Below are 20,882 nucleotides of genomic sequence, written 5' to 3'. Positions count from 1 at the left end.
TGTCTATAAGAGGTCATGGGATTTTAGTTCCCGCAAAAAAAAAAAAAAAAAAAGTTCAAAAATTCACCACCAGCGGAGAATGGCGCTGTATGCAATAGTGTTAAACAAATGTGAAATATGTAAATTTGTTTTACACGTCTTTTACCGTAAATTTGCCGTAAACCTTGCGGTGTCATTGGACCTCGGCGTTTTCCTCTTAGAGTACGGAACTTTTGTAAAGCCCTCCGTTCATTGCTGTCGCATTCATAGTAACATTTCACGAGCAAAGCACGGTCTTGCATGGTAACAGACATTGTCGACTCAGAACACTGACAGTTCAGACAAGGCGCCTCACTTTTATAACTGCAAAGTCACATGACGTGTAAAACAAATTTGCATATTTCACATTTGTTTAACACTATTGCATACAGCGCCATTCTCCGCTAGTGGTGAATTTTTGACTTTTTTTAAATTTTTTTTGTTGCAGGAACTAAAATCCCATGACCTTTTATAGACATTTACCAAGTTTGATGACATTTGGTCGGGTAGTTTTATTTTTATAGCCATTTCAAAATGGAACTTTAATTATAAAGACCCTGTATATAACATATCGAATACATTTCGAATATAATAACATTATATTTCTTAAAAATAAAGTCAAATTATATCCTAAAACGTGGAAATCAGAAATATTTCTCAAAACCTTGAATATTTTAATTGTAGCTAAATTAAGAAATCAAATTGCAAAATCTGAGAAAATTATATAAAACTTGTTTTTTTCTATTTCATGATAATATTTTTCTTGAAGTTAATATTAGCACAATAATGACTATTCTCTGACCTAAATTTGTAAGCAGTTTAACTAAATATTACATTTTAAATCCGTTTTTTTACCTATTAGAGCTATATTACAAATGTTTTCTTTTAACTCAAAAAGTTATTGTCTAGAATCCAAATTAAGATATATCTGTGCCCAAAATTTGAAAATTAGTTATTTTTCGAAGTCAGATTTTAAACTTTCAATAGCAATTGGTATGTACAGTTGTCAAAAAATAAAATTTTAGAAACCAAATTTAATGGTTTAAAAATTTCAAAAAACATAATTTTTTTCAAGTTTACGTATCTTTATATATACACGAAGTAGATTAAGTACCCCTAAAGCAATAGAAAATTTAAAAATACACATACAAAGTCAGATTTTTCAGAAACTTTTTGAATGGTTTTGTTCAAACTTTGGATTTTGCCATTTGAATTTACATTGTTTAAAAATATGCAACGATTTTTATACTGTACAATTACTGTTTTTCGATCTTCATTAAATTATTCTTTATATTCTCTAAATATAATTGAAAATTAACATTCAAAGTCTGATTTTTTTTCATAAAGCACTATGAGATAATCATATAATTATAATACATTTTTATTAACAAAGGATAAGCATAAATATTATAAAATAATAAATTACATGAGTAGTATTCATAAATATAAAAAAAGAGTTATGAACACCGACAATACAACTGGCACATTCCAATACAAATATTGACATACCAGAAATTAATCTTTATAGCGGCCGCATATAAAATCAAATTCCCCCCATGTGTTTCAACTGTATTAATTGATAGCTTATTGATTATTAATCATATTGAATATTTAAGTTCATCTATAGTTAAATGTTGCACATCTGTACGAAAATTTATAATTATTTAAAGACAAGCAAATTTAGAACAACATATAAAATAATATTAATTAAAAAATTTTATTTTTTGCGTAATATGTCGATTTGCTCGAAATTATGTCCGGTTTAATTTGAGATATTAAAGGCATATTTTACTGCAAATATTTCTATGTTTAAAAAAATTCGATATAACTCCAAATATTCTACCTTTAATAATCCGGAGAGCTGATTATCCGTATCCCCATTTAAAATAATAGATTCCAAAATAGGCTTTGGAAAAGTTTAAGATATAACATAAAATCTGTTCTAAGTTATCTCAGCAAACCGAAAGGCATCAAAAACATTGCACAAATATAAACAATATTGTTGTTTAATTATAGTTTTCAATGCAATTAGTTTCGATCGTTCTATTTTTTTAAAATTTTTAACATTGCGTCTTAGTACTCGATGAGATATAACTTTTTCAACTATCTAGACGTTGGGATCGGATCCCTTATTAACCTACCATTGTAATTCGATCTATATTGTTACTTTAAATTAAAAAAGAAATAGTTTTTTTTTATAAATAATAGTGATCAAATTTATATTGAATTTAAGTCCTCAATTAGCTTTTTTATTCTGAAAAATGGTGCTCTTCTTTAATACTGTTAAATTTTCAAAACGTTTTGAGGTTATTCTATAAGTTGAAACTAATTTGAATGAGAAAATTGCAGCGTTCTTTGCACTAACAGATGTATGGAGCTTTCGAAAACTTAAAATAGAATTTTTAGAAATAACTTCTTTTTACACTTCCTTTAATCTTTGTCCAATTGTTAACTTTACACAACTGTTGAAGTATTTGATACCATTTTTGTATAATATGGAAGAAGGGATTATGACGCTGTGTTCTTTTCAGAAGTTTCACTTCCAATGGTCTAGGGGTTATGTGACTGAAGAAATAAGTTCACGAACAATAACGTTTTAAAAAAATACAATTGTTCATTGGTCCAACTCTTAGTAAGTTCTTGTTCGAATATACTCTTGAGGAACTGCAGTGTCGTAAAATTGACTCAGCACAGTAAAGATTTGAAGGATATATGTACATCCTATTTGTATTACCTAGATGCCGCTGCCTTTTTTCTTTTGGATATAATGCCATTTGTGTTCAGTTGGTCATAATACTTTTTCTCCAATGCATCTATTTGGCTGTCTGAAGCCCAGTGGTCATTTGTGAAAGGTCCCAATTTGCCACCCAGCTCCGGAGGAAGTATATCAGGCGGTAAATGCTCGTATAGTGAATTGAGGTCCTGGCTCTTATGGAATATAAACTGAAAAACAAAAATTATATGGAATTGTAGTCGTTGGTATATTTGATATAATTATTGTGATGCTTATCGTCACCAAATTTAGTGTTACAAGAAAAGGGTTATGCAGTTAGAGTTGGTTAAGTTAAATTCTGAAATGGTTTATCTGACCAAAAAGAATATAAGGGAGTATAAGAGAAAAGTTTAAGCTGTTGGAGCTGCTTAATTTTTTAAGTTTAGCAATGGCTTATCACACACAAAAAGAAAAATCGTTGAATATAAGGGAGTGAAGGAGAAAGGGTTAAGTCAGCTTTTCCCAAAGTGTGGTACGCGTACCCCCAGGGGTACGGGAACAGTTTAGAGGGGGTAAGCGTTCGTATGTGAAATATCTTACAGCAAACGATAATTTCAAAATTTTTTATTTAGAAACAAAGCTAGTCATGAAAATTTCCGATTACGTATTTTTTCTATTGGGTATTTTTTCCAAAGTTAACAGTTAATAATTGGTGGTGTCAACAGCCAGTTATGATTTTTAACTTTTGTGCAATTTTTTTGTAGTAAAAAATACGTTAGTGTTTTTAATTAGTGGCACACAGCGTTACGAAAAATTTAGAAAGGGTACACAAAATTCATAAGTTCGGGAAACACTGGGTTAAGCAATTAGAGTTGGTTAATTAATTAGCAGAATAGTTGATTTAATTTCGTGGGATATTTTAATTTGGTTTATCAGACAAAAGAAAAAAAAAAGAATATAAGGAAGTGTAAGAAAAATGGTTAAGTAGTTAGAGTTGCTTAATTTCTTAAGTTAAGCAATGGCTTATCAGACTCAAAAAGAAAAATAGTGAAATATAAGGGAGTGTAAGAGAAAGAATTAAGCAGTTAGAGTTGGTTAATTATTAGCAAAGAAGTTGATTTAATTTTGAATTTTGTGGGATACTTCAATATGGAACGGATAATTGGTGAGCATTTTCCATCCACTTCTTTTTTGCAATTGACTATAATTAGTGTTAATTAATAATATGTTAAAGTAATAAATCCTCCATTGTTTATTAGCAATATTTTCACTTTTATGCACGCCAAGTGACACATTATTATGAATGCATTGATGATAAAAATATATGGAACTGGAGAATATTTGTTTTACAAACACAATTCTTAATCCATAAACCATAATAATAAAACATACTTGCAACAAATTTATGAAAGTTTTAAAATTCATATGGTTTAGACTGTAATAGTAATAAGTAGCAGATAATAATAAAAATAATTATAACTAAGAAATAGTTAGAAATAAAAATCAATTAGAAATAAAGGACATTACAATTTATTTATTTATAATTAAAAATACAAATCAATAAATTTTACCAAATGCATCCTATAATTAGATATTCAATACGGCTAAATATTAGAATGTTTATCATACTTACTAATAGAATATAATATTCTACAGGAATATCCAATTCATTTGTAAAATGAAGAATACATATTACAAATTAAATTAAACTGTGGCTTCTAAGCAACACAACTTTTAAAATAGGAGAATTCTCCTAAATTTTTTTATCTTTTGACAACACTGCTTTTCTATCACAAGTAAAAAAAAACGTAATATTATGTTGAAATGAGAAGAATTTTTTTATGGCTATAATATTGTATTTCGCATTTTTTTCATTAGTTTTTTATTTATGAGAAAGTCGTTCCAAGAGAAAATTAAGTCATTTATTTTCAAAAAATTAAACGGAATTACAATTTTATATATAAAAAATGTTTTTTTTTCTTCGCATGCTTACCTTAAACAAAACTGAAAAAGTTTAACTTAAAACAAAGTTTTAACTTAACAAAATTTATAAAATGTCCTTTTTCCCTTCAATATCAATAGATTAAAGTGAGAAAGAGTTAAAAATATTGAGCACATTGTATATTATCCCAAAAACCATTTTTTAAAGCAGTATGGTATTGTGTTGCTGGTAAACGTATTAATGCTGTTTAACACTTTCCATCTATTATAGTGTGGAAAATATCAAGTAATTTTCATAACCGTGCACTGTGGGACAGGAGACCATGATCTTGGGCCAAAAGACAAAAATTAAATTTCAACTAAAATATGTTTCGGCAGTTAACATTTAATGTAACCCAAATTAAGCATTCATAATCATTCCAAACATTATAATTTACTTTTTGGACCGACGAGAGTACAATGTTGTGAAAAATATGTTAATTTTTTTTAAAATGCAACTTTTAAATTTATATTTCAGAAATATACATAGGAATTTCACCTTTCTGTTACATTTTTATCAGAGTAATTAGTCTGAAATTATAGGGCAATTTTTCAATTTGTTCGATTAGTTAATACTCTTGACAAACTTATAGTTTATATCTTATCATTTGACATTTTGCAATGTTTGAATCACTTTCGAAACTTATCTCTAAAAAGTTCCACGAGGTAATTAGCTAAACTTTTTTTTGTTGTCTTCTTTGATGTTTCTTTTTTCGAAAAAAACCTGCCCCATTTTGCCCATATTGCAAAGGTGGACTAAATATACCGAAAAACAAAAATTATGTTTTTTTTTCATGTTTTCACGTTATTTTTTTTTTTGTAATATTACTTCAAAAATATAATTTGCTTTTCATTTTTAATATAAAATTATGAAAATTATTATATTTTCATTGCTATATTTAATTATTTAAACGTACTATATTATTTTATTTTTATTTTTGCTCGCCATATTTCAGCCGCCATTTTTTGTTGTTGTCATTTTTAGTGCATTTCAAAATTTCAACTATGAATTCAATTTAATAGCTCATAAATACCCCCAAATTTTGAAACAAATTTTATCGAAGTTCTAATTTTGACCGCGAAACCTTGGATGCTGGTCCACTGTGCCGTGTTGCGAAACAAACATTACAGTGGCACACGGAAGGAATATTAATGATGGCAAAGAAGCAATATTAATCACCATAACCGGTTAGATGATTTCTTTTTATTTTAAATAATTACAAGTCATGTCAATCTAAGAACATTTTCAAAAAAATAAGCATATTTATAAACCCCTACATTGTTGCTCTTTTCTTAACTGCTTTGGATATAAAAAAAAATTTAACCGGAACTTTTTCATTCCTATTTTCCATAATCATGAAAATAACATCGTATTCTAGAAATTTCTGAATGAAATTCTTTTCGAAAATAAATCACAATCATTAAAGAGTTAATTTACTATTGAACGTAAGTTTAAGTCTTTCTACTTCTATAACGAAAGCAGCATACACGAGTTATCCTTGAGAAAGTAAAAAAAAAAAAAAAAAAAAAAAAAAAAAAAAAAAATTGAGTAAATTAAGAAATGGGAAAAGAAACAACGCAATGAGAATATTAGATGTGTTCATCCTGTGGGGTTGTTGCGTCACAGGGGAAAAAAAGCGTTGTGATAAACAACACAGATGTTCACATGGTTTTTCTATCAAAATTAATTTTGTTACCTGAAAGTGCTAGGTCAACGTAACCTGGTACACCTTCCGAGGCAACAAAATTGCCTTCAGCGCTGTTTTACCCCATGTAGAAAAAAAAACAAAAACAAATTTATTATTTGTAAATAAAAAACTTGTTTGTTATTGCGGTTTGCATTTTCGAAAGAAGTAGAATATATTTTCCACATCTATTGGAATTTCGTCCAAACGGGGATTTTCCCATAATTAGTTGTGAAGGTTTGGAAATTTTTTAAAAATAAATAAATTTATGACCTACATTAAGACAGTTTAAAAAAAATGTTTTAAGACATAACACGGCATTGCTATTTCAAGGTAAAAAGAAATGGTTGGGTTGGTGCAACTAATTTGCCCATATTCTGTCTGTAAATAGTAAAAATAAATAAATAAATAAAATATTATTATAAAACTTTATTTTTTGAGCATTAATTAGAATAGGTATATTTTAAAGATAAAATATTTAGAATAAAAAAGCGAAAAAGTGAGGAAAGATAGATAAAATAAATTTTTAATTTGAACTGGATTGTTGAATATTGTTAACACTTAAAATTACTTCTATTTACTGCTTTTTATTGCGTCCCACATTCAGTATTTTTAAGTTTACGTACTTTTTTAAAGTACAGATGATTTTTTTAAAAATCCAAGTAGTTATTTATGTCATGATAATTAACAAATAAAGTATTCTAACATAAAAATATAATGACTATATGTTTAATAAAAACAAATAATCTTCGTATTCTTAGAATTAAAAAAAATACCTTGTTTTAATAATAAATGTGAAGTTGGCAAGGTTCATTTTATGGCGGGTTGAGTAAGAAATTATGAAAAAAATATACACCGAAGAGCTATTACACTATGACCATCCTCCATCTATAACAATGGGCTCGCCCAGGCTTTCATGGTTTCTCGCCCAGGAACAATGTTTTCATGGGGCACATTAGGACCCATAATCCTCATAGAACAATCCCTGACGTCTGTAAGCTACTTGAACATAGTTGCAGACCAGGTTCACCCATTCATGGCAACAGTTTTTCCTGCGGGGGATGGTGTTTACCAACAGGATAATGCACCATGTCATAAGGGTCGAATCGTCATGGATTGGTTCGAGGAACATTCCAGTGACTTTCAAGTCATGTCTTGGCCCCCAAATTCACCTGACCTTAATCCAATAGAGCATTTGTGGTCCTACTTGGAAAACCAAATTCGTGCTGCCACGCTACCACCTCGCAATGTGAGGGAATGGCAGGACCAGTTGGTGAGCGCTTGGTACCAGATACCCCAGACTACCAATCAGCACCTTGTGGAATCAATGCCACGGCGGGTGCTAGCAGATTTGAAGGCTAAAGATGGTCCTACATGTTATTAGCAGGGTGGTCATAATGTAATAGCTCTTCGGTGTATATTTAATAAGGAAAATAATAATCTTCGTATTCTTAGCATTTTTTAAAAAAAATATCGACATTTGAGGAGGGGAAAAAGTGAAAAACAATGATGAATGAAAAGCAATCACGGGAGTGGGAGGGTGGAAATAACAGGTGGCGGAATCTCCTTGTTCTAAAAATAAATGTGACGTTGCCGAGGTCCGTTTTATAGCGGGATGAGTAAGAAATTATGGAAAAAAATATACGCTTTAATATTTCAAATGCAAGAGAATCTTAAATCAGCTACCATCTAAAAAATCACAATAAAAATTGTTTTCAAATTTTGTGTGATGTTTGCTGTTTTATTTTTTAAGGACTTATATAACTATAGCATATATAGAGAAACTTTCTTACCCTTTTTCGTATTTTCTCACTAATGAGCGGCTTGACAATTTTCCAACCAATTTTGTAGAATGACGGAATATTGATGACATGAAAGGCTTTCATAAAACATGGACAAGCACGCTATTGGGATAAAATATACTTCAGTGACAGAATTGACAAAAAAAATATTAGAATCATTGAAAACATTAGAATCATTGAATAACAAAATATTATGAAAAGCAACTAAATGAAAATTATGACAGTGTTTTAAAGTTCATTAAATTTTAATGTAGAAAGGGTGTCAAGGAAATGCAAGATAACAAAAAATCAAAATTGCATTAGGCATATTAGTAAATAAATACATATGAACTTAAATTTGGTACAAAAATATTAGGAAAAGTACAAAAGTTTGTATACATGTCAACATATCTCGATATTTGCTCCATTAATCACTCGATAGACACTAAGACGATTATACAGTTTCAGTTACAAAATTACTTTTAAAATTATTTTAATGGATCTCTATTTCATTTGAAAAATTTGTTATGAAACTTATATAATACTTACTTATATTTATTATGAAACTTATTTAATATAAATTAGAGATAATCTCCCAAAGATATCATAATTTACTGGTTTTATACTTATTCATCATAACTAATACTATTCTACTAATACGATTTGACTTTATAATTGAATAATATCATTCAAACATTCAAAAATGAATATTTGAATAATGAAAATGAAAAATGAAAATGAATATTACACTATTTAAAGACTTTTTTCATTTCAAGTTTTTTCTTCCTTTTCTCGTACTTTCACTATTTAAGAGGACGCCATACAATGGGAGAAACTTTTCATCGCAAATTCTCTTTCACCTTCATACCAAATCTTCACCAAATTTAGAGTTAGTCATGAATTTGAAAATATCAATATTCAAACAAATTATTGGAAGACAACTTCCCCATTGCGTAATCCAAAGTTATCTTCTCATAATTTAATTTTCGTTTTGATCTTGAAGAAATAATTTTTTTTTTCAGCATTTGAAACTTCAATTATTACTCTAGGTTCTTCAGAACTCCCTTCTTCTATACTATAAATTTTAAACGACTTATGAAAGTGAAAGAGAATTTGCGATGGAAAGTTTCTCCCATAGTATGGCGTCCTTTTAAGTATCAAGCTTATTATCATGCATTAGCGACACATTTTCGCTTTGGTAAAAATATTAAATGCAAAAATAATGAATTGGTGGTTGGTTCTAATGCCGCTTGCCACACGGGCAAGCCAGCTTGGTGAAACCGATCAAATTTAAGGCAAAGTCTGCGATTCTTGTTTTTCAGTGGCGCCATCTATGGTCAAGAATTCGACTTCTGCCACATCGTACGTCACACCTGCTTATAAGGCGAACCCATTCATACATCCATTTATTCATCCACAGATCGTAATTTTGACCTGAATCAGAGAACGATCGATCTCCAATCCAGTACCCTCAGAGGTATTGATTTGTTATGGGAACATGGAGGACTTTGCGACTCGACAGAATTGTAACGTGCATCAGTCATCAACTACACCGTCTTTGTCCGGTGGGGTTCGAACCCACGAACTCTCGGACATGGGCCCAGCGCCCTACCGACCAGGCTATCCCGGCCTAATGAATTGGTAGATGTATAAAACGTGGAAAGCATTCAAATGTCTGAATCTCCGTATTATAATTAGATAATCACGAATTTGAATGTTACTAGATTTATAATACTAGATTACTAGAATGTTACTAGATTATAGTAGAAACATTTCAGAAAACCTACACGTTATGTTTAAACGAAAGAAATATTTTTAAAACGCAAATGCTGTTTTTAGTGCTACGTGGGCTAAAAAATGTAATTTAAAGTACGTATCTTAACTATAAAAACCTCTGTGTTGAATTTTTTTCTATTGTAGATGATATATTCAATTTAGCATTTGATTTTTAATCTTATTTTATATTATCCTGTAACGATTCTGTTCAGTTTTCGAGAATTTGTGACAACTTTTATGGTTTAAAATTATTTGCTAAAATTAAACATTCTCTATTCAGTCATTTAGAAATTGTACAATGGGTCGTTTTAAACGATAAGAAAGAAAAAATTATGGAACTGGAAGGAAAGCAACGAAAAAATTTCTAAATTTCCAAATGAGGAAAAATTTATTTAAACATCTAATTTGATGTAAAAAAAATTACTGAGTTTAGGAGCATGAAACTGAAAGAATAGAAACTTTACTTGAAGTGCAACGGTTCCAAAAAGCATCCATTTGCTCATTGCGATGATTTGTTGGATTCTTAACCCTTTTAGGTCTAGCAGGACCACGAATCCTGTCACTTGGTTGACTGGATTGTCGCCTGCTGATCTCACAGATATCAGTCCACCGAAAATACAATCTGCTGCTGCGATCTCATCTGGATCCCATAAATCTAAATAAATAAGACAAATGATGTTATTTTAAAAAAGAAACGTTTTTTGCGAAAGAAGTAAGTAACTATGAAATAAAAGAAAAAACTATTTTTTTTGTACGTTTGTTTTAAGACCCAACTAAATTTTTTTAAAGTTTTGTGTTTTACTGCATAAAATCTTTTTGATAAACGTCTATGACTATAACTAGCATGTTTCATTAATATTTAAGCGATATTTGCAATAGCAAATGCTATTAAATTTTTTTTTGTCAAACGTTTTAAATTATTCATTTTGTAAGAATAGTAAAATAGAAACGTGAACAAAAACATTTATATTGTTTTGCTAGATTAATAGTTTTTTTTCCATAAAACTTTCCTACTTCCTTTTTCTTTTGTTTCTTACTCGATTTTTAATTAGTACCCAATCAGTTCAAGAGGATATGCATTAATTTTTGAGTCAAGTGATCAAAGCTTGAATCAATCAAATTTAAATCACTTGAGTATTAGTATCAGATAGCACAAACATTAAATACCCTGAGTTGAGATCATGCTATATGGCTACAAGTAAGAAGTTTTCCTTCTTTTTCATCCTTTTTTTAACGAAGCATATTTGTTATTTAAATGTATTTATTATAATTTTTATTATGACTTATATAGGGTGAATTTTTTAATAAAACATCCATTATGTAAAGCTAGGCTTATGTTCGGAAATACTTATATACAGAAAATTGCCTACCATGTCGCTTTCATACCTCCTATATATCTTACAGAACTTTTAATTTAAACTTAACTCGTTAATACTTTAACGAGAAAAAAGGTTCTCGCAGCACTTTGTCACTAATATCTTAATTCAATAATTTTTATTATTTAAATACACTGTTAGAAATTTCTCGAAAAAAATGGTTAAATAGCAATTTATTTAAATTTTTTTGTTTACCGTATTCAGACAAAACAGTCAACTAACCGTAAATAAAATGGTATTCAAACTCTTAACTGTGAGAGAAACTATTCATTAACTGTTTTCCTCTAATACAGTTAAATAACCGGAATTTTGTTACTCCAACTAGGCCCATTTAATAAAGAATTTAGTTCCTCAGTTCTTTATAGACGAGAGGGCTAATGTCTCAATCTCATGATCCACAGAATAGGAGTTCGAGCCCCAGCGTTGATATCACAATATTTCTTCCATTCTATTCAGCACATGAAAAGTCTCCTGCACTCCCGGATTTCTAACCCATTTCCCAACAAAAAACCTAGCTTCAATGTCCTGTTAAACTTTTATTACAGTTTTGAAACCATGCTAGTTGTAAATGGTAGTTTCATATTCATGTTTCTAACCCTACTAGTTGTAAACGATTTAAAAAAAATAAAAGTAAAAAATGTTTTTTACAGTAAACTTTACAGCTAATTGGATGGATAGACTTCACCCGGTTATTTTACCGTAATTTAACAAATCAAATTATATTAATTTACAAGCACAATCGAAGATTATATTCTTGCATTTTTGGTCGGAGAGATATTTTTAAAAAATAATTTCTTAAACACTTTCATTTGCGCAGGTGTTAATGAATACTTACCGGCCCTTGCGTAAATGATCGCCCTTCCTTTACTGTCTCTGTAAGGAAGAAAGCCGAACGTATTTGTCCTAAGGAATTTCCTAAGTATAGCTGGATCTTTCCTCTGTAACAAGTAGCGGTAATTTTCTACATAATGTAAACCTGTTTTAAAAAATTCTGCCGCTCTCTCTCCGTCAAATTTTCTGGATCTCAGGAAAACGAGAAGAATGTCATCTTCGTCCGTGAACTCAATATCTGGATCACCTTTAAAAAAACAATATATTTTAAGAATAAATTGTGAAAAATTTGTTCGTATAATTGTTGTAGTTCCTATAATAATTGTAATTTGTTGTAGAATAATTTTAACAACATAAAAATTGCATTTAAAATATGATTATATACAACCCCTGGCCAAATTATTAGACGCACTATAAGATTCTATGTAGAATCTTAATTACCAGGTGATACTATACAGCTTTATTGTTTTTAGAAGACTGAAACCGGTTTGCACTTGTTTACGTTCGTGTATTCATTGGTTAAATTAGACGATATATAATATAAATATAGAATATTTATTATATCAGGCATTATATAAGTATATTATAATAATTTGACCAAATTATAGACGCACTGTAATTTTTTAATATTTACATGTCTTGAACGAGTTTATATGCAATACTTTTGTAATCAAACATACATGTAATGGGTTTTTATTCAGATTTTTTATAAGCTTCCTATTTGTATTTCTTTTTAATTGCATTACTATGTTAACCAATTAATACACGATTATATCAGATATAATAATTAATATTTATTATATCAGGTATTATATAATAAATATTAAATAGAGTATACTATAATAATTCGACCAAATTTCTAGACGCACTGTAATTTTTTAATATTTACATGTTTTGAACGAGTTTATATGTAATACTTTTATAATTAAACATACATGTAATGGGTTTTTATTCAAGAGATTTCTTATAAGCTTCCTATTTGTATTTATTTTTAATTGCATTTCTATGTTACCAATTTATACACGAACGTAAGCTAGTGGAAACCGGTTTCAGTTGTGCAAAAACAATAAAGCTGTATAGTATCACCTGGTAATTAAGATTTTACATAGAATCTTTAGTGCGTCTAATAATTTAATCAGGGACTGTATAATAGAGGATTAGACATTACAGATTGTAATCAATGATCTTAATATAAAGAGATACCATAATGATTGTTCGTAATACTTATTTTTAGATCCCTTTTCAAAAATGCAGTTTATGAAGTATGAATATTAGCATTTAAAAGTTAAAAACCAAAACGCTATCAAAATTGAACGAATTCCTACCGAAAAAGACATAAAGGAGAACATGAAAACTTTTTTGATTGCCACAGAAAACGATGAAGTGTTTAAAGGTAAAAAAAAGCATCAGACGATAGATCAGATCTCTAAAAAAGCATCAGACGATAATGGTTTGAATGTTTTCCTCACCATCATTTTAACTAGTGAATTGAATAATTGCTACAGCATTTTTATTTCTTTCTCGCTTAGTTATCAATTTATGACCTTAATGTGTATGCCTACTTTATTGATTTATTTTTCGATAAAGATTCTAAAAATAGACATCATGAGTAATAAATACACTGCACTCTAAAAAATTTCATAAAATTTGGAGGGTTGGCCGTTAATTTATACAGCTAGCTTATTTCTTAGACAAAAAAATCTTAGTGCCTATAATTGTGACGATCTTCAGCATAATTAGTAGAGTTGGCCGTTAATTAATACGGATCATAATAAAAAAATTTCATACCAGGGTGTACACCCTTTTCATGATAGTTGCAAACTAAGTGCTACGAACACAAAAATCCAAGGTTTGAAACCAGTCGGCGTCAAAAAAAGAGTCTTGCACTCCCTCATTACGGGTGTCCACGGACAATAAACAAGCAGTTCTCTCACTCCTCAATAGATGGCTGCACTATACATTATACTATTTTGTCTGGTTCTACGTTTCGCCTTACGACGATCAAAGAGACCATGTATCAAGGAATGCCAATATCTGAACTGAAAAAAAGCTTTTTTTACAAGGATACCGTTAATTTACGGCCATTGGCATATATTTTATGAGAAAAAAAAATTATGGCCATGTTTGTATTTTTATGGCTAGCTTTGTGAGCAATGTGATTACGGTCAGTCCTTAGAACATTTTTCGCCGGTCACTTTCTAGTCGTAATCTAGAGAGGCAAATGTTTTAGAATGCACAACCTGCGCACAAAATATATATATAAAAAAATTAAAATGACTGATAAAGAAACAAACAGAGTTAAATATCTATAAATTACTTCTGAGTATCTCTCTCATAACTTTCAACCCTTTGGTTCTAGTTTCTTCGGTTTCATTTATGTTTTTAGCAGCCGTTGCTGCCATAGCTGGTGTAATAACATTCCAATGATATGGAAGAAAACCATCTGGTGGAACTGTTGAAGATATTTGGACTTTCTTGTTTTGGCCTTTGTCCGTCATAGCTGGAATAAAAAGGAAAAAATAATATATTTATTTCGAAAAGATAGATATTAATTCATTCCAAATGGCAAAATTTATGAAAATTTGTAATTAGTAATCTAAAATTGCAACTTAATTTAAATAGTGTAATGCGTAACATACGAATTGTTATCATTATGTGAATAATTTGCACAGTAAATTAAATATAAGGGGCCGTTCAAAAAGTACGTACACAAAAATGGAGAAATTTTAACCACCTCCCCCCCTTTCGTACTTTACCGTACATAAGATCTTACTCCCCCTCCCCTTAGAGTACGTACATTTTATTAGTCTACCCCCCTTTTTCATAAAAATTAAAATAATTATGTTTTAAATAAAATTAAATATTTATTTAAGGAGTGTGTAGGAAAAAGTCAAATTTAAATTTGGTTTAAATGTACGTACTTTGTATAATACCTCCCCTTCTCCCCATCGTACAAAACCGTACAAAATAGTTCTATTTTATATTATTCTAAATCTGCCTTGAATCAAAATTTATCTTGGATTTAGTACTTTTTATATAGAAAGATAGATATAAAACTAAGAGGCTTGGTGCCAGAACAAAGTAAATCTAAATTCACAAGTTGTTGCTGAAAGTCAAATAAAATAAATCAAAACTATAATTTTATTGTTGTTTTTTTCCGGACTGTTTACGACACAGTATAAGACAGAAACATTCGTGAACAGTTTTGTATATATCGTCAATACTATATTTTCTACAATAAAATAAGCATTTAATTATGTACATTCCTATTTTATTATTAACATACATTATTTCTGCGCATGTTTCTCAATTCGAATTATTGCCACAGTAATATTTTGCTGCTACATTATTGAAAATAAAATTTTTTCTTAAGAAAGGGCAAAAGGCTACAAACTGCAACGTTTTTTTAGCGTTTTTAAGAATTATATAATAAATAAATTAATATTTATTTTTATATTAATCTGCATTCTTTAAATTTGATCTGAGCTTCTTAGTAAAATAAATTTTGTGAGACAATATGCCTTTGTAGCCGATAATGTAAAACTCCCCTGTAAAGATAGATACGAACACTTCATCAGTTTTAGCTTATATATCCAACAAAATTTATCAAGTTGAATAATACTGATGTAAATTTCGCTGTTTCAAATATTTTTTACCAAAATGGTAACATATTTAATAAAAAATTTAAAAAAATCAGGTTTTACAATGTAATTAATTATAAATGAAATTAAAAAAAAATAATACGTGAAACGTTGTGGAATTTTCAATCAAGTCGGATGTAAATTGAAGTTATCAAAAGTGTGCTCCTCATAAACGCTGTTTAAGTACTAACACCAATATTTAAGTTTGTGAAATCCATTTGCTTGTACCAAAAATCACTTATTTTTCTTATTTAGAGTTCAGAGCTTTTACGACAATGTTTTCACGTGTGTTGACTGTCGAATTATGTTAAAAACATAAAGTACTCTAAGAGTGTGTAGAATATGTTGTACAAAAACTACCTGTATATACAATCTATGTATTTATTTTTAAATTTTGGCTTACTTTCTTGCTTACATGTCTGATGAGTGCTGACATCTAGTTTAAAATAAATTAACAATCTTTTAACACATTACAAATAGTCTGGCACTGCCGATCTAGTGTATTGATTAAGAAATAAATATGATTCCAGGCACGAGAAATAGATAACTTTAACCGTATATATCATATATGTACCCGAAAATATCACGAGCACGAGAAATAGAGGGCGAAACTTCACCCCGTCATTTTCATGAAAGCTAGAAGGAAAGGGTTAAAATACATTTTGTTCTTCAAACATTGTTTACGACTTTATTAAATAGTAGATTATTTAGTAATAGAAGAACATGAGACTATTTTTTCTGTATTGTAACGTTATTTAGGGGTTCTGTGTTTTCTCGAATTTTGCTTAAATACAATAGAAATCTTAAATTTGAAAGTTATGTTTTTCTTTTCGCCTTTTTTATAGTTTATCGTAAGTGATAATAAAATCGTTGAATGTATCTGCAATGTTTCTTAATTTCAGGAAAAGTTCTTACATTTTACAACAATGTTGATTAAATAATATGTAAAATTGTTTAAATAGGAGACTGTAATAGGAATACTGTTTAAATAGGAGATCCTGTAAATGGACTTCATGTTATAATCTATTATTTAGCAATTGTTCAACTTTTTCATTCCTTCTCTTTGCCGACGCCCACGTGACATTTAACCTTTCATTCCTAACTATCAAATATTCACATCAAACCCGCTGTTTTATGAATGAAGACAAGAAAATAAATTTAATAAAGAGAAAAGTAGAACTGGTAGTAAAACAACTCTTTTATTGTTTCAAATCAATTGTTTAATGCTGGTGATGCAAATTTCTGGCTCAAACTTTTCAGTAGGTTGTGAACTTAATGCGCGTTCATATGATAAAGATTTAATGGCTTTTTTCTTTTTGAAATATCTATAATAAACAGCCTTTTTTTTAAATAATATATTTATATAACTAGTATTTTTCTTTTTCTCAAGTGCAATAGCTTTCAATTTCCAACCGTTTAACTAGAAAATTTCTAAGGGCATACAATCAACGTAGTTTTCATTGCGCTTAAGAGTTTTTGAAACTTAATTTATAGTTTTCGATTAAAAAAGTTTTAATCCTGTCTCTCACGGTATTTCTGTTCTACCTGTTTGCATTTAGTTAAGACATTAAGAAAAATTCTACATGCGACAGAAATTATTAAATTTTCAAGTATATTAGAGAAAATCGATGAATTTATCGCGTCTTTTCCTTTTCATATAGTTTTAAAATGATTTTTTTTTTAAACTTTGTTCGGCATTTTGTTACCGGTGACTAATTTTAAAAAGTAGTTTAAATTTAGATGAAAACATGTAGAATAATGCACAAATAAATACATTTGTTTTTATAAAATCGTAAAATTTACAAAGAAATTGTAAAATTTGCGGGATTTTTTTAATAACCATTGGTAGCGTCCTCTCTTAAAATTAAGCTTTTTTTAAATTATATAAACCCAATTGCAATTTTAAAGTTAAATACCTTTTCAATTATTTCATTCAATCATTGAAAATTCGCATTTCCTCCCTAGAATTATCATTAGTGTTAGAAACAGTAATAATTAATAAGAATATTAGTAAATTTTAATAATGGTTTTATAAAATAAAATAAATAAAATTTATTTAACTTTTTCCAGTATGATAAGAAAAGAGAAAGTTTATTTAAATCACTAAGCATATTGGGAACCCTTTGACTGTAGAATTTTTATTAAACATATTTTTTATAATTTTCTCCTTATTTTGTATGAACTTAATTATTGTATTAAATTTGGTATTTTGAAATTTACGGTTATGAAATATAGCATGAAACACTGGTGCCTTTTTCTGCGTTAAAGATCATCTGCCAAACACGGCTCACTTGAAAACCATTATTTTTCAATTTTGAACTTATTTGCAATTATTTAGATGTAACAGAAACAGTTATTCATCATTGAAATTTCTATAGTTTAAGAATTCAATTATAGATAAATTTTTGAATATGAATGAAAAATAATTCGAACTAATTTTTCGGTTTTATATTTTACAAATATAATTCGAATAATATAACAGATTTTTTTTATTAACTATTACAGTGTTTTTTACAATTAAGAAATACCAAAATATATTTCTACTTGTAATTAGAGAGTCAGAAAAAAAAATATATAAAAGGGGCACCGATGCCCCATCTGCGTTAAAGAGTTGACGCAATGATAACATAAAAATAGTTATTACTTATTAGAAGAAAGTCAAGTCTATAATAATAAAATAAATTTGAAATATTTATCACGTAGACCTTGAAAAGTTTCATTTCCCTTACGGACTTTCAGACGTAAACCTTCTGACGTTTCATTTTGAAAACAAATTTGAAAGGGCAAGCATGTCAGTTGAGTTTAAATACCTTGTAATAATTAATTCATCAAGTTTTCTTAATTTCAGGCGTAGCGAATATTGACAGAAGACAAGACTGTTATTTAGAAAAAAACAATTACAAAAAAACCCAGCTTAAAAGTGAACATTTTTTTTTGGAATTTTTTTGTTCATTTTTATTTGTGTCGTTAAAATATAAAATAATTTTGCAATTCTCGTTTCCAAAATGCTTTAAACATAGCTACTAATTAAAGAAGTTTTATAGCAGATTAGAAATATGACTTTGATTTTTCTTTCGAATAAAAAGGAGTCAACTTATTATAATGAGTCAGAACAATACACAGCCCAGAGAACTTCCAATTTAAACTTTAACTAAAATAAACAAAACATTCGAAATTCAAGACAAATTTTTCCCGTTATGATATATTTTAACCAAACAGTTATTTAGTATTTTTTCAGGATTTTATTATTATCAGGCACTTTCACGAGATAACAAAAAGATTTTTATAACTTACATAAAAAAAAATTTTTTTTTCAAAAGGAAAAAAAAACTGTATATGCTCTTTAAAAAGTTTTAATTGATTTCAAAATATTGTTCGAAACTTTTCCATTATACATTCTCATTAAATAAAAAAAAACTTGATTTATTATTCTTTTGTATTTCAGAGTTTGACCTCTTTAAGAAAAGAACTTATTTTTTGAACTTACATATACTTCCAGAAGCTCATAAAATAAACGAATTGCGATTAAAATCCTACCTGGAATAACATTTTTCCTTATGAAATAAACAATATCCATGATGATCAAACTTTCTGAACTTAACTGTTTACAAATCACACTCTTTTTATTCTCAGGAGTTGTTTTTTTCTCGAATATCTAAAAATAATTATGCTGAATATTGTTATTTGGGGAGACCTTTGGGGGATGTTTTTATGAATAGAAACGTCTGAGGGGGTGGAAAAGATGGGAAAAAAAGTCACGTAAAAAGTCATTAGAACCCTTGAAAGTTTAAGCGTGTTACAATTTCTAGTATTATTTAATTGAATTATTTCATTTCAAAACAAGCTCGATTTACAGCAATCAAAAATTGTGGCGTTAGGATTTTTAATTTAGGTTGCAAGAATTTCAAGAAAGTTTCTTTAAAAAAAAAACTAAATTGTATTCAAAACAATAACATTTACTTATCGAGTTTCCACTTTACAAAAAACCTAGCAAAATATTCTTATCTGTTAGAATGTTATACTCATGCACAATAGAATTTCATAAGTCTTCCTAACTGAAAGATTTAATTTATCGGTCTGAACTTTTACAGAGCTTAATTTGCCATGCATCTAAAAATATTATTAGTAATTAATATTATAAATATATAATTGGAATATATGACTTTTAGTGGTAATTAAATCAAAGCGTTTCAGAGAAAGCTCATCTCGATTCATATGTTTTATTAAAACTGTGAGTTGAAGGCAAATAAATTTCTTTTAGTATTAGATTTGATTTTAAAGTAATTAATTCAAGGAGTTTCATTTCAAAACTAGCTCCAACCCACAAATTATGAAGGAATTACAAATATTTGTAACATATTTGATTTAGTGATAACTTAATCAAAGCGTTTCTTTTTAAAACCATCTTGATCCACATATAATGTAAGCATTCAAAATAATTTGTGCGTTTGATGTAGTCTCACTTAATCGTGGCGTTTCATTTTAAAATTAGCTCCGATCCTCAAGTCATGAAGCTATTAAAATTTTATGTAATATATTTGATTTATTTATAACTTAATAGAAGCGTTTCTTTCTAAAACCATCTCGATCCACATATAATATGGGCATTAAAAATAATTTGTACGCTTGATGTAGTTTCATTTAATCGAGGTGTTTCATTTTAAAGCTAAATCTAAGTTCATATTTTTTAAAACTAAATTTTGTTTATCACCTCACTTTTTTCTAATAAATTGTTACCAAACCCACGCATTCTCTATTTTTCAAAAATATTTTAAAAACAAAAGATCTTTAACAAAAACTGAATTTTTTTGGTTCAATTTTTATTTGAATTTCCCGTAAATAAATAGGACAGCTATCTAAAAAAATGAACGATGTTCTTACTTAGAATAACACTTTACAGAAAATACACATCAGAAAAACGGATTGCTCTGTAAATAATAGTAAACATTAGACAAAGCTTATTTTTCATCAAATCTGTTACATAGTTATCAATTCATCACTCGCCTTGATATTCATGTACTACTTATTCTTCAAAAATATGCCTCCACAAGTATTTCAAACTTTAATCAAAGGATTAGTCA

General features: G+C 28.6%; 1 protein-coding gene across 1 annotated transcript in view; it reads right to left on the bottom strand.

Moving 5' to 3' along the window:
* Positions 1-1,383: 1,383 nt before the first annotated feature.
* The window catches only part of LOC107454352 (alpha-tocopherol transfer protein-like), a 34,695-nt gene continuing 15,196 nt past the window's right edge, over positions 1,384-20,882 (bottom strand). Inside the window, exons 2-6 of the mRNA XM_016071528.4 lie at positions 14,478-14,660; positions 12,165-12,407; positions 10,418-10,608; positions 8,190-8,300; positions 1,384-2,961 (exon numbers count right to left, since the gene is read on the bottom strand). Of these exons, the coding sequence (XP_015927014.1) occupies positions 2,749-2,961; positions 8,190-8,300; positions 10,418-10,608; positions 12,165-12,407; positions 14,478-14,658 (939 nt within the window). The 5' untranslated portion in view covers positions 14,659-14,660 and the 3' untranslated portion in view covers positions 1,384-2,748. The remainder of the gene's footprint in view (positions 2,962-8,189; positions 8,301-10,417; positions 10,609-12,164; positions 12,408-14,477; positions 14,661-20,882) is intronic.

The sequence above is a fragment of the Parasteatoda tepidariorum genome, chromosome 9 (assembly GCF_043381705.1).
Source record: "Parasteatoda tepidariorum isolate YZ-2023 chromosome 9, CAS_Ptep_4.0, whole genome shotgun sequence".
In the NCBI taxonomy this organism is placed as follows: domain Eukaryota; kingdom Metazoa; phylum Arthropoda; class Arachnida; order Araneae; family Theridiidae; genus Parasteatoda; species Parasteatoda tepidariorum.
Note: the sequence above shows the minus strand (reverse complement) of the source record. Positions and strands in the feature narration are given on the sequence as shown.